The 14,184-nt window shown below is 38.7% G+C and overlaps 1 protein-coding gene across 2 annotated transcripts; it reads right to left on the bottom strand.

Moving 5' to 3' along the window:
* Nucleotides 1-333: 333 nt before the first annotated feature.
* casc3 (casc3 exon junction complex subunit) lies at nucleotides 334-13,465 on the bottom strand. Of its 2 annotated transcripts, none has more exons than XM_042720746.1 (13): nucleotides 13,238-13,465; nucleotides 12,681-12,705; nucleotides 12,440-12,492; nucleotides 8,916-9,107; nucleotides 8,529-8,674; nucleotides 8,201-8,377; nucleotides 6,591-7,426; nucleotides 6,445-6,506; nucleotides 4,893-5,001; nucleotides 4,562-4,678; nucleotides 3,064-3,269; nucleotides 2,844-2,966; nucleotides 334-1,883 (listed from the first exon to the last, which is right to left on the bottom strand). In XM_042720746.1, exons 1-13 carry the CDS (start codon nucleotides 13,421-13,423, stop codon nucleotides 1,845-1,847), a joined length of 2,271 nt encoding a protein of 756 aa, XP_042576680.1. In that variant the 5' UTR covers nucleotides 13,424-13,465; the 3' UTR covers nucleotides 334-1,844. The 2 variants fall into 2 exon arrangements, with proteins under 2 accessions (XP_042576680.1, XP_042576679.1); XM_042720745.1 differs by having other exon boundaries at nucleotides 12,440-12,495; nucleotides 13,238-13,464.
* Between the last annotated feature and the right edge of the window lie 719 nt (nucleotides 13,466-14,184).

Genomic DNA, 14,184 nt, shown 5'->3' with positions numbered 1-14,184 from the left:
AATCGTTATGGACAATATAGCTGACATTAAAAGTCAAAAGCCATTGTCTAAAAAGTTAAAGAAAATAAAACATTTGAATTCTAATAACTTTATAATCAATCATTTAAAAAAGCTAATAGTCAACTTAGGCATTACAACACTTTACTATACAGAATAAATTAATATTAGCTAAAGATGACATCCTAGCAATGTTATTAAATTATGATGAAGGTAACAATGTAAAAATGGAGGAAATAAGCATTCATATTTAAACAATACTGATAATAGTGGAAACAATGTGAATGTATGTGTGTTTAAATATAAAGAGAAGAAAAAACTAGGACAAGTCAAATGTTATATTCAGTTTTTGTTTAATTTCATCTCCTGACATTGCTCCACAAAATAAAATCGCAAAAATGAAACACTTTTAATATTATTCAAACAACCATGAAACATACAAGCCCTCACAGTGTTGTCAGGTCTAATCAAACAAAAACAGATATGTCAAACCGATTAACTCTTTAAGGCATAGAAAGTAATACAACATCTTCTAATAGTCTTTAGGAGTCATCTCTAAACAACGCTGGGAACGACAACGTGTCATTTATACTGTCAGGGTTTTTTTCTTTCATCGGAAACAATGATAAAGGGAACAATTGAGAAAGATGCATCCATAGCACTCCCACGGTGGGGCAAAGAATAACAGCTCACAGCCAAATCTGCCATCTAGAATTGCTTTCACAAAGAAATATACCTATAAAACCATGCATGCCTGTACAGTGTGCCTAAAAGAAAACAATTGCAACCATAACTATTTATAAAAAAGGAAAACATTGAATAACTGCAAATTAATTTTAGAAATGAAATTTAAAACGAAAGACAGGCCTAGGCTAGGTTCCCTGCTGACTTTGTTCATACTGACAGCACTTCAATAAATGACTAGTTCTTAGTATTATTTGTTAAACCACTGGCTTCAATATACTTTAATATGTACACTTACAATAGAAAGCTAATCAAGCGAGTTACACTGTCAAGTAGGTCAGTATCTGGCAAGGTTAACGGTTCGCTTCGATAGAATTACAGTATTGAATTCAACACAGTACAATGTCAAAAGACACAAGGGACAGCGGGACAGACGGAGGAAGGAGGATTGATCGGTCTGAAATGGGACTAGCACCATCACAGCAGGTTAAGCAGTCAGAACAATACAGCTCTCTTAAACGGAAAAGAAAAAACATGCTAAAAGAGCCTTAATTTGGACCAAAAAGGGTCTTAAATTTGTGCATTTGAAGGTCTTTCCCATGTACTTCATTACCATCTGCTGGCCGCCTGACAGCTCCATTTAAAGCATGACACTGATCTGAGACTATATTTGAACCGTAAGTCCAGAATTAATAATGCAGCTCCATCTTTCACACACTACACTTCGTCTTAGTGCTTTTCTCCTTTTCAATAAAAACATTTATTTGCCCAAGAGAGTAAAAGGAGATTTAAAACAAACTCGATTCAGAAGACCAGCAGTCTTGTACAATTTGAATTCTCGTCTGTTAGAGACAGAGGAGTTGCTCAGTAAAAACTAAAACCTCTCGCTGTGTAAGACTGCACATTGAATTCCTCGCCGTCGCCGAGCAGCAGATAATGGAAAAACACTTCACTGGTTATGAATGGAAATACAACAGATAGGAGCAACCCGCAAACAGAACCTTGGATGAAGACAGTGAACCGAAGCAAGGCATAATGACAACACAAACAGTGATAAACAAAACAAAACTAAAGTTAAAACCTAAATGGTGAATTTAATTTATACAGAAGCGGTGCTGGTCCTGACACGCGGCGGCCTCCTCGTCCTCCTCATCCTCTGGCAGCTAGGAGCCAATCTCTTCAGCGGCATTTCTGCTCTGGTCCTGACAGACAGGAAAAGTCAAACCACACATCAGCTGTTAACAATCTCTAGATATATCATGTAAACTGATAAGCCTTCTATCACACTTCAAAAAGGTAAAACAAACAGATTGGTCATTTCTTCTCCCCTAACCTTATTAATAAATAAAGTTCCTTTTCCCTCCTTCTCAGTATTGTTTTAATTATTGCTGTAATTTATGTGTATATTAGTGCTGTCATACGATTGCATCCAAAATCATTTGTTTACATAATATATTTGTGTGTACTGTGTATATTTATTATGTATATATAAATACACACACATGCATACATTTAAGAAAAATTAGTTAAGTTTATATATTAAATACATGTAAATATTTTCAAAATATATGCTGAAATGTGTGTCTTTATATATACATAATATATACGCAGTACACACATATATATTATGTAAACAAAAACTTATTTTGGATGCAATTAATCATTTGACAGCACTTAATGCCATGTTATCATCGGGGCTATTTACAAAATAGATATTTATTTAGAGATTTACTAAAGATTACATTACCAGTGTCATTAAATTATTAGGTTTGTTTATTACTTTTTTAATGCCATGTTATCATCGGGGCTATTTATACGGCAAACACAATGTCAGCATCATAAAATGTTAAATTATCATATCCAGTTGAAATGTTTTATAAGAAATCCAAAAAGTATTCAGGTTATAGATTACAAAATATTCAGCTTAAACATGTTTCTGAATAAAAACATTTTCTGACAGTATTATAAAATAGTTCACCTATCAGTAGAACATGAAATTATAAATGTTTTTAAAGATGAAGGGATCACTGCAAAGGTAAATCTAAACATTAGAGAAAATGAAAACAAATTCTAATATCAGCATGTAACCAATATGGCATTGATATTCTGTGAGTCCTCCTGGATGAAAGTAATGAATGATGTAATGTTTAATGTGCTGTTACCTCAGGAGGGGGAGGTCTGACTGTAACGGGATGAGAGGAGCGTCGGGGCGGGGAGCGTTTGGGCAGAGCTTGCTGCTGTACCGTGTCGTAGTACGTCACACCACCGTAGACCTGTGCCTGTGCCTGGAGAGAGACGCACAACCCCCGTCACCCTCACTGCTGTACTACTGGAGTGCGTCACAGGATACACATAACACTTATTCAGAATCAACAGGCTCACCTGGGGGTTGGGGTACATTGGAGGTAGTGTAGCTCCGGCAGGATACGGGTAGTTGGTGTTCCCAAAGGTCATCACACCTGGCGGGGGGTAGAAGGGCGGGGGTAGCAGCTGCTGTGGAGGCGGTTGCCCAGGTGAAATAGAAACGGGTGGGGCGGCGTAAAGAGCCGGATTGGGCATGGGCCCTCCTGACTGGTGCGGGTGTAAACCTGAAACAAAACACTCAAGTTAATGTTGATGCAACATCTGGAGTCATTCAAATCAAGAAAACTGAAGTTGCAAGAGATATTTTCTTCTGTACTGTGACGTACTTCCGAATGCAATGATCAACAAACAAACAAAAAAACACAGACTGGGAACTGTTTTATCCACTGGTTGTTAGATAGAGGAAGAACTGAATTCAAAAATCTATCAAAAAGAGATTTTTTTTAAAAAAAATAAAAAAAACACAAAATGAATGAACAAATCAAATAAAATAAAATAAATTAAATTAATCTATCGGGTGAATATAGTTCATACTGACTTTCAGTGCAATCATACCTGCAATCTCCAAACCAGGGAAAAGGTATTGGGTTGGTGGATTTTTATTTTTAATAATAATAAAAAAAAAAAACCTTCTAAAAAGTAGTTGAAATAGGGCCAGAAATGATGTTAGAACAGTACTTAAAAACATTTTTAAAACAACACCAATGTCTATGGTGAAACCTAAACCGTAAACTGATCATAAAAGTATAAAAAAAAAAAAAAAAAAAAAAAAAAAAAAAAAAACATTTTGACAAAAAGGTTTATAAATGATAAATCTCTTATTATTTCAGCCTAATAAATGATTATGTATGTTATAATTGGTATGAGCATAAAAGCAAATTCATTATTTGACAGCAGGTGATGCTTGCACAAGTAAAATACAGCTGTTATTACCATGCCTTCATCATATTTTATCAAAACTTTTCTGAAGACAGTTAGCTCCCTTCAGATATACATTCATAAAACACCCACCCACCCGCAAAAAAAATTAAAACCCTTAGCTTTGCATGAATTTCAAAGTCAGTGAATATGCCAAAAAGTGATGAGTTTGCAGGTATGGCAATACACAAACAGAAAAGTGAATAAGCAGACAGTAACATCTTGTTTAATTGGGTGAACACTTGTTTCATGCTACTCTTGATTTCTTCCTTAAATGGTCTCAGATCAGTTTTTCTTTTCTCAAATCACTGGTTTGCCTACTAAGAGTTTCAAATCCAACGAGAACCACATTCTGTTCGCCTTCACCTGTTAGCTTCAACCGCTTCCCTTTCAAGAGAAGTACCTGCGTTGATTATACTTGGAGTCGCTTTTGTCTGATTACTAAAAGTTTTCAGAATTTTTGTTCTTGCACCCCATTCATTTCTGAACATGAGTTTTTTGTTAGAATTTTTGGGAAATAAATAATCAGAAAGAACTACTGATTGTGCGGCCATTAACTCATTTGACCCAGAAGTCTGCAGATGTTCACAACTCTCACCTGGGTGTCCGGGGTGGGTGGGGTGTGGCAGGTGCATCTCAGGCTGAACTAGCATGCCTTGAGGGGGCAGGGGTGCTGGGCTTTCCCCGTGTGCGTAGATTGGTCCCTGGAAAGACACTGCATGTGGAAATTAATGTTATTATCTTTGATGTTCAGCCACAAAAATAAACAAATAAATAAGAATGATATTTCCTTAATCAACGGCACTTGAATTTTCAAATGAAGCACTAACTAGAAGTTTATCTACTCAGTAGGTGATTTTAGGACACATTCCCATGACCCATTAAACTTAAAACTGCCCTCTATGGGCCACAAGCAGGACTGCACTCACTGGGTTCATAATAATGGCCCTCCATGACTCCAATGTGCAAGGGTGCAGGCTCGGGAACTGCCCTCTGGCGCTGTGATGAATACCGCTTAGCCCGGCCACCGCCGACACCCTGATAACAAGAAATAACAGATGAAACAAGATCATAGCTAACGACTTTCGTCTGCAAATTCATACACATTCGCGAAAATACATTTACATTTATTCATTTAGCAGATGCTTTTATCCAAAGCAACTTACAATTGAAGAATACAATAAGCGATTCATCATAGAGAGGCAAATAAATGTGAGAAGTGCTTGCAAAACAAAGCTTCATGTATTGTTCAAATACTTTTAAGACTAATGTTAAAGTCATGATGACAGATCTTTTCATCCATACTGTAACATACATCTGAGTGTAATAGATTTTCAAAAAGTAATTGCAGGGGATTTTTAGGCATCGGTTGATGATTAGCTTTTGAGATGTGGGCGCCGCACTCTAAATCAGAGGCAGATGGATGTGAGCTTGCAGAGACAGGTTTAAGCCAACTAAAATGATCAAATGACCAGAGACATTTTGATGACATTAGGAGGTCAAATCTGTTGTTACATACTGTATTTCCAGAAAACAAGTTGCAAATAAATAGAGGAAAATATAAAAGATACGTTGCAGTGTGCAAGTCACATTTCACTATATTCAGAAATAACCAAATACAATGGAAAATACAAGCATTATAAACACTTCAAACATTGATTGTAGCTCCCCGCACTCTACATTTTAAATCCTATAAATGAAACAGCATTTAGTAAGGATGTATCATCAATATCGTAGTATCACAATAGCAAAACTGTCTTGATATCTTTGTGGTTCCATGACGGTATGAAACGATAAGACTTTCCAGGCAAAAAGTGTATTTAAAAAAAATTATATATAAATTTTAACTTCTTATTCTAACATAAATGGTCTTTTAAGTTGTGTTTTGGGCCATTAAACTTTGGCACAGTTTCTGTCAAACGAACTAAAACCGAGTCCCCTTTAAAGTTCAGGTACAAGTCCATTCACTGACTTTTTTTCTGACTTGAGTTTTCTTGTTTAAGAACATGGGTTGGAGCTCTTAATTTTGAACTCTCAAAGTACATTAGACAGAATAAATGTAACTTTAAATTTTACAAAAATATTTTCCAAGTCTTCATGTCTTTTTTTTTATATAAATATCGCAATATCATATCATGGACTTCATTTCAAGGTATTATCGTACCGTGAGATTTTGACATCATTATATCCCAAGGATTTAGAACAAAACAGGAACAAAAAACAAACGTGAGGGAAATGCATTTTACAAATAAAGTAATATAACTTTTCTCAGTAAAAATTATATATTTAATGTAAACTGTATTATACAAGTTGCTATGCATTAATAATCAGCACATTTCAGATGATTTCAGAAAATGCAGTACATGAATAAATAATTCAAAATAACATCCAAACTCACATCTGGAAAATAGATAGTGATTTTTCATTTTTAGTACCTTTACTGATTTATATGGGCAGTTATAGATGGATCGGTTGACTCACCATATCCTCCATGCTTCCATACTGTGGAGGGCCTCCTGCCATGTGCATGGAGCTACGAATGCCTGTTGGGGACAAAAAAGCAGAAAATGTAAACCAACTTAAAAAGGGTTGTAAAACAACCTAATTACACAAAGATGAAGTATTACCTCTCATCTCGGCCTGCAGGTAGGAGGGTGGGCTTTGGGCCCAGTTCTGCCCCGCCAGGCTGAGTCGGGCCAGGTCCTGGTCGAGGCCCGTCAGTCCACCTTGTGTTCCAGCATCACTCTGCTCTTGCCACGACTCGCTCTTTGCTGTCGCCGGGGCTTGCTGGACCGCAGGCGAAGACTCATCTAATGACGCCTGCTTACTGAGATCAGACGGTCGCGTTCGCGTCGCCCTCCGCGCAAGAGAGTACGATTTTTTTTCCACCGGCCTCTCTTGAGGAGGAGACGATTCTCGCACCTGACCGGCTGCACTGCCCCCTTCCGTCGCTAGGCCCGACTCTTGTTTCCGTGGAGACGGAACCCTCTCTCTCTCCGTCCTGTAGTGGTGAGCGGTGTATGTAGTTGTCGCTGTTGGAATCTCACCCTCCTCCTCATCTTCCTCACTGCGGACGTCCTCCACCACCGTGGCTGGGCTACGCTCAGCGTGAATAGCATGTGAGCCTCGGCCCCTGAGCCTCGGGCCCCTCTCACCCTCTACAGGCTGTGGCCGCACTCCTCGAGGTGGCGGGCCGTCTAGACTGGGCTTCGAGTGTCTTTGACCTTCCGTCCTGTGGGGGGCCGACGGGGCTCGACTGCTTTGGAAGCTGCGCTGGGGAGGCTGTGTCGAGGGTCGGCCGGAGGGTTTGGGTGCTGCAGGGGGAGCAGGAGGTGGGCCTGACTGCAGGGGAACAGACTGAGGGGTGTTGCGGTGGCCAGGTGGAGGCGCCTGCCATGTTGTACGAACAGACTTTTCACTGTCACGATGACGCCTCGGCTCCCGGCTGGGCGAACCAGCATGTCTGCAAATAAATATGGAGATATTAGTGGATAACTTAATACATATCTGGCTGTTACAAATATCTAGGAAATAAATATGATTAATAAAAATGTGGCCAAAAGATTGTGGTAAGTCTTTTAACATCACTAATATGCTTGCTTTGATCAAAAAATACAGTACAAAGAGTAAAACTGTAAAATTACTACAGTTTAAAAAAAAAAACATTTCTATTTTAAAATAATTCCAGTCTTCAGTATCACATGATCCTTCAGATATCATTCTAATATGCTGAATTGGTGCTCAAGAAATAATAATAATAACAACAAATATTTTTATTATCTAAAACAGTTGTACTGCTTAATTTTGTGGAAACAATGATACATTTTTAAAGGACTGAATTTTAAAAAAAGAAAAAAAAAAATGTGATTTAACTCCCCACGTTACAAGCACAGAAACTGTGCATAATATATATATATATACACATACACATACATACATACACGCAATAGCAATAGACACACTTTTATATAATTTAAATAATATATAATTTTTTTTAATCAAATTGAATGAATTCAGAAACTGAAATGGTTTATTATTTATCAAAAATTGAGAAAGCGGAGGTAACATTTCTAAAACACATTTTTAAAATGGCTAAATACAGCTGAATAATCAACCTGGATATTCTGTCAGTCCATCACTAGTACATACGCATACCTAAAACTATAAGTACCACTAAAGTTATATTTTACCAATAGCACTCAATTCCAAACTGCAAAGAAATAAAGACGGGCTTCACCTGGGTTTTCGGGAGCGGTACGATCGCCCGTCACTCGGCCCCGTGCCATTGCGGATGTCATAACCATAGAAAGCAATTAGCTCGTCACGTGATTTTGGCGCCTGCTCCTCTTCACGGAACTTGTCGTGTTCCCATCGGCCCTCATCCTTCCACAACCTCCTGTGCCTGCCTTTTGGCCTGATGGCAGACAGACAAACAGGGGAGGAAGAAACAGCACAAAATGAAATATGAACCACATGGCTTCATAACAAATTCAACTAATTACATCAATTAAAATATGACTTGGAAAGGGAGTTTTCCCTGAAAGAAAAATCCTCCTGTCTCTCACCTCTCCTCCTCTGTAGCCTGGCCTCTCACGTCATGCTCAAAGAAAAGGCCTTTTCGGGGGATGTATGCTGGATTCTTCCTGTCCTCATCATCATCAAGCTTCTGGCCTTTGCTGCCTGATTTATTCTCAGGGTCCTCTGTGCTTTCCTGTAAACATTGAGAGGTCTCCGCTTCAGTTCTGGCTTAAAAGGGATTTACATACAAGCAGTGGCATTCTGGCCAATGGCTTTAAATCTTAAATCAAAGGATTGTTTTAATTATTTGGGATTGTTTTAATTCAAACTAAGCGTTTTCAGCAAAACAAAGTGTTTAAATGTCAGTCCCGCCACACAAACTGAACGCTTCCAGAAATTTAAAGTAGAAGATGCAATGTTCTGTTCCTCCATACCTGTCCGTCCCCACTCTGTCGCTCCCCAGCTAGATTGCCCTTCTCATCAGACTTAACTTCCTTGCCCCCTCCATCTCTCTCCTCCTCCTCACCAAGCTCTTCTGTCGGGGCATCTGCAGCGGGCTTCGGTTCTGCGGCAGGACGTGGGGCCTCTTCATCACTGAAATGCTGTCCCTCCTCCTCCTCTCCTCCCTGAAACAAGCAGCGCCAAATAACAACAAATTCTCAAATCAAACTTCATTCCTATAAAAGTACATCTAAACAAATTCTAGAAACACAAAGGAACGTAGCTTCACTGAAGCTCTAAAAATCACAAGAACAAACAGTAACACTACTTTACAGTGTCTTTGTTACATATTACATGTACTTACTGTAGTAATCTAGGGCTGGGTGAGAAATGATAATTATCGCAATATAATTTTCCTCGATAAAACGATATCAAGAGTTTAATAAATGTTCGATATAATGTTTATGCGCCACAGGGACCATTTATCCGCTCAGATCTAAGCTGGAACTGCAGTGCAGTGCGAGCTCACAGATGCGTTTACTCGCTGATAAATCAAGTGACCACTAAACATCGCTTTGAGATCCAGTGTGAAGCACTTGTGTGTAACGATACAGTCACAAGGCTTTTCAATCTACAGATCGTCATAAGTTAAACATAAGTACCAGAACAGTATTTTTGTGATGAAACTAGCGTTTATGCATTTATACTTCATGTATTTAGACTACTGTTTTTCATACATATACCTAGAAAGCATATAGTTAGATTTTTGCCATGGTATTGAGATGTGCTATGTGTGTGGTTTCAATTGTAGTTATGACCTAAATGCTACTATGGAAGACCAATGGTTAATATGAATAAAATCCAAATCAGAATAATTTAATTAAATTGAACTACATCTAAAAAGTAATATTAACATTGGCCTGCACTGCAAACTGTGCTGAAGAGAGGCATCAAAGTCAGGCAAAACAAATAAAAAAATTGAATGAAAGCAAGCAATACCACTCATAAGAGCATGCAGAAACTAAGAAACTATTTTTTCTGTTAAGATATTAATTTTGGAGAAAAAGTGTTTGTCATGTTATGACCATATAGAGTAGTTTAAAACCACGATTAATGGTCAGGGCCTGTATTCTTAAAGAATCCTCTCAGAGAACTTCTAATTTAGCTTTAAAATGTCTAACTAAGAATCTTAGCTTAAAAGCAATTCTGAGCGAGAAAAAGAAAAAAATTAATCTTTTGAGGAGACAGGGCTGACCCCGTTGCTAGCTATGACACAGTCCTTTGAAAACTGTGATTGGTTGGTTGTCCAAGAAGGAAATAAAAGAGTGCTTTTAAGAGTAGGCTCTATTATAAGCCTTCACTTTGAAATCACATGTGTAATTTTTCCTGTTTTGCCATACTCTCTCTCTCTCACACACACACACTATATATGTGTATATATATGTGTGTATGTATATATATATATATATATATATTTATATATATATATATATATATATATATATATATATATATATATATTCTTTATTTTTAATTTACCATGCTGTCATATTTAACGTAATTTATAGGAAATGAACAGCGACACAATAAGGTTCTGAAAGTGCTGTAATTGTTTGTGTTTACACTTTGCTTACAGAAGGTTGTGACAGCCCCAAATCATCACTGCTATATAGCTGCATTTCTCCAGTCCACTATCACTATGGCATTCCTGTGCGGTGTCTGAGATGTTAACATGTCTTTAATAAGATCAGTCACAAACATAATCCCTGCATGATCTAATAGCGTCTTATTAACTCACTGTCATGCACTGTGTAACACATTACTTCTCCCTCTTCAGGTTTCGTTCATTTTCTCCCCTGCTAAAGAAACTCTTGCGCCTCTTAAAAGTCCTCGTCTGTACTCCTAACAATTTTGGACCTTAAGACCTTTTTTAAGGGTTAAGATGCTTTCTGAATTACTTCTTTATTTACTAGCATCTTTTCTTTAATTTTAAGAGGAAACGCCCACATTTTTAAGAAGTTTCTTAGAATTTTGTTACTAGGAGCAACTCTTAGCACTAAGATTTTTCATGAATACAGGCCCTGGTTTCTACAAGTTTCACTTAGGGGCAAAAATCTGCCTTTAAACTTGAAATAAACAGATTTGAAATTTATCGTAATAAGTACTGACAGACTAACTGATATATAAAAAAAATATCATTTTTAATCAATTATCAAAAAAATTATAAAAGTGATCTTTTTTTGGCCATAATCGCCCAGCTTTCGTAATAACAGTAAATTATGCACAGCTACAAGCAACTAACCCTAAACAGAAATGTTAATTAATATTACTCAGAACTTATTTGCGTAATTGCACCCTAGCAAGCACACCAAAAAAATATAACCAAAAAATATCAGCGCATTTGAACCAGAATAAGAAAAACAACAAGCTTTTCATATCAGCAAAACCATTAACTATTAAAAAAAAAAAAAAAAAAAAGTTAAACTTAAAAATGTTGCTTTGGAAGCTGACTGAAATAAACTGTACTGAAATGACTAAAGCTGGGGGGAAAAAAAACTCAATTATAAATAAATGACAAGACGCACATAAACTAGCCTACTAAAATTAAAGTGAAAACAAACTGGATAAACCAAAATAAAAGCCAATTCAAAACATCAGTAACATGCTAAGACAGTAACAGAGCAGCAAAATACAAATCTTTCAGGAGAAAGACTGGCGTCAACTGATTTCACTACACAGAGGTGGACAGTATACACTACATTGTTGGTTATTTTCACCATTTACATATTATCGGCTCAGCAAGACAAAATAACTATGGCACTACAAATCAAAAACATGTCCAATAAACCTTTTCCTGGTTGTTCCTGTTAGGAAATCTCCTTTAGACAGCGTTTTGAAGGATTGTGTAAAAAGCGGATGGTAGGACACCAAACAAAGTGGAACATCAGCAGCCCAGACTGAACCCGACGAGCTGAGAGCTACAACAACCCCATTCACCTCCACCAGCTCAGCAGCAGTGAGCCCCAGCCAGCGCTCCCCAACACCCCTAAACCACCCGATGATCCCGCCATCATCAAAACTCTACCTGCATGAAGGAGGAAGAGCAGCAAAGAGTGTGGCTAGCGCACCACGTCTAACTAAAATTAGCTGCGGACCACAGATGCACTAACAGCATGGGGCTCCGCACTGGCAGTGCTCATAAAACCTCGAGAGAGGAGCAAAAATACTCATGACACAATTTCAACAAAAACCTCCCGCGCCAAGTCTCGTTTAATCATTACTTCATACTGAGCTTCAGATTCAAAGCTACTGTGTTAAACTATAAACATGCTCCAAAAAGAAAGGGCGGCCCTCTCACAATGACCGAGCAAAACTCAGTTCGGCTGCGATGGAGACATTCTGCCCCCTCTACACACAGCCCCGGCTGGATCTGTACGGATTCATCTCAGCACTGTCTTTAAGAAAACTGACTGATTTCCCGACGAGCCCCATCAACGGCGTTGCCATAGAGACTCACCTCCGTGTGCGATCCGTTCTCCTCCAGATCAGCGCTGTCATAGTCCGATAAGACTGCTGAAGAAAAGAAACCAGCCATTTTAGCAACTCCGTTCACCTTACTGAGAGCAGATAACACATGGCTACAGAAGAGGTCATCGAGAGTGACCGGTCCCATAACAATAATTCTGGTCTCTTTTGAGAGCAGACTAGTGATGTCGTGAAGAAAGACATCAGCAAAGAGAGACAGAATACAGACTCACCTTCACCAACACCGTCTTCACTTTCCTAAGCAGAGAGAACACAATCATATATTAATAACTCATCTCGACCAGATGCACTCATGAAGAACTCATTCAATTTCATGCAAGTGTCAGTGTGTCTCGACCCTGTTTCTAGAGGTGCACCAATGCATTTTAGGGGTCTTATTAATCTGACACACACACACGACTCAGTTTAGGTTGCCTGTTTATGAGTTGGCTCATGGGTGTAAGATTAAGAGACACCCACAGCGTGCAGGACCGTGATGGAGAACCACTGGGTCATGTTAGATGATTGAAAAGAAAGACATTTTAAGGTCAGATGAAGGAAACCACTGTTGAGTAACTAGGACTACGCGCTTGTTTATCACTTGAACATTTATCTGAAGGGCTACTGATAAATAAAACCCGCGACACAACAGATGAAACGTCTACTCTGTTATCACACCTTAACTCGTATCTAAATGACACCCGCTCCGTGTTTGGACTGTGAAACACTTCTCGCGCACACACTCAGGTCGGCCGTGGTTATAAAAGCGGGTTTAGAGCCCCAAACTCACACATTCAGACTCGTCGTCTCTCTTGGCGCACACGCGCTCCGCGGGCGACTCCAGCGGCTCGGGGTCTCCTCCGCGAGTCTTCCGGACGCCGGACACCGACCCCCCGCTCTCCGAGCCCGACGCCGACTCGTCCTCCTCCTCGCTGTCCTGAGAGGCGCGCCGTCTCCGTCGCCGCCGGTCCGCCATCTTAACTCTCGAGGAAGGGAAAGCGGATCTGCGCGCGGAATTGTGGGGGCTCGTGCGAGCGTCATATCCTCCTGCTCCCTGCTGCTTCAGAGGAGGCACGCGCGAGTGGGACGAGTTTCGTTTCGTTTCGTTTCTGTGTGGACCCACGAGCAGAGCTTGAAGTCAGCTGCTGTTTCTGTCATTTATTTGTTTTGGCAATGCACCAACACAGAAAAATGTTGGTCCGATTTTTTTATGGTTATTCAATCTTATTTTGTAAGTGACTTTTCTTTTGGTTTTAAGTAAAACGGAGAATATTACATCATTAATGTATGTTTTCTGCTAGCTGAAGCTCACGTTCACAAACAGAAGCTGACTGTTTTCAGTTGACGTAGATTTGAAAGCTATGAAAACTATTTCTGTATTCATCCTTTGTGTCTTCTAACAGCTAAACCCGTTTTTATGTGACCCTGGAAACAAGTCTGTGTGTATTCTTGTATTTTTTTTTCTTTTACTTTGTCTTTGTGTATAATTGTAATAATTTAAGGTTTTATTGTTTGTACTGTTTAATAAAAAACAGTACAGCTCTAAGTTTAAAGTCACGTTTCATTACTGTTTTCCACTCATTGTTAAATATATATTTCCATTCATTCGGCTTTTTTGAGGTAAGTACATGAGAATAGTAAACTAACGTTACCATATTACTACGAATTATTCTGAGTACCACAGTACACGAATATTGTATTCAGTACCTTTTTTGAATTTATTAAATGAAAACGGTA

The sequence above is a fragment of the Cyprinus carpio genome, chromosome B3 (genome assembly GCF_018340385.1).
Source record: "Cyprinus carpio isolate SPL01 chromosome B3, ASM1834038v1, whole genome shotgun sequence".
Classification (NCBI taxonomy): Eukaryota; Metazoa; Chordata; class Actinopteri; order Cypriniformes; family Cyprinidae; genus Cyprinus; species Cyprinus carpio.
The sequence above is the reverse complement of the archived record's forward strand: the minus strand, read 5'-3'. Positions and strand labels throughout refer to the sequence as shown.

Coding starts and splice junctions, on each gene's coding strand:
- casc3 (XM_042720745.1), bottom strand. CDS start 13,423: ATGGCGGACCGGCGGCGACGGAGACGGCGCGCCTCTCAGGACAGCGAG. Junction 9,108..12,439: donor AGAACGGATCGCACACGGAG/GTGAGTCTCTAT, acceptor TGCTTGTTTCAG/GGAGGAGAGGAGGAGGAGGG. Junction 5,002..6,444: donor ATGGAAGCATGGAGGATATG/GTGAGTCAACCG, acceptor TCTTGTTATCAG/GGTGTCGGCGGTGGCCGGGC.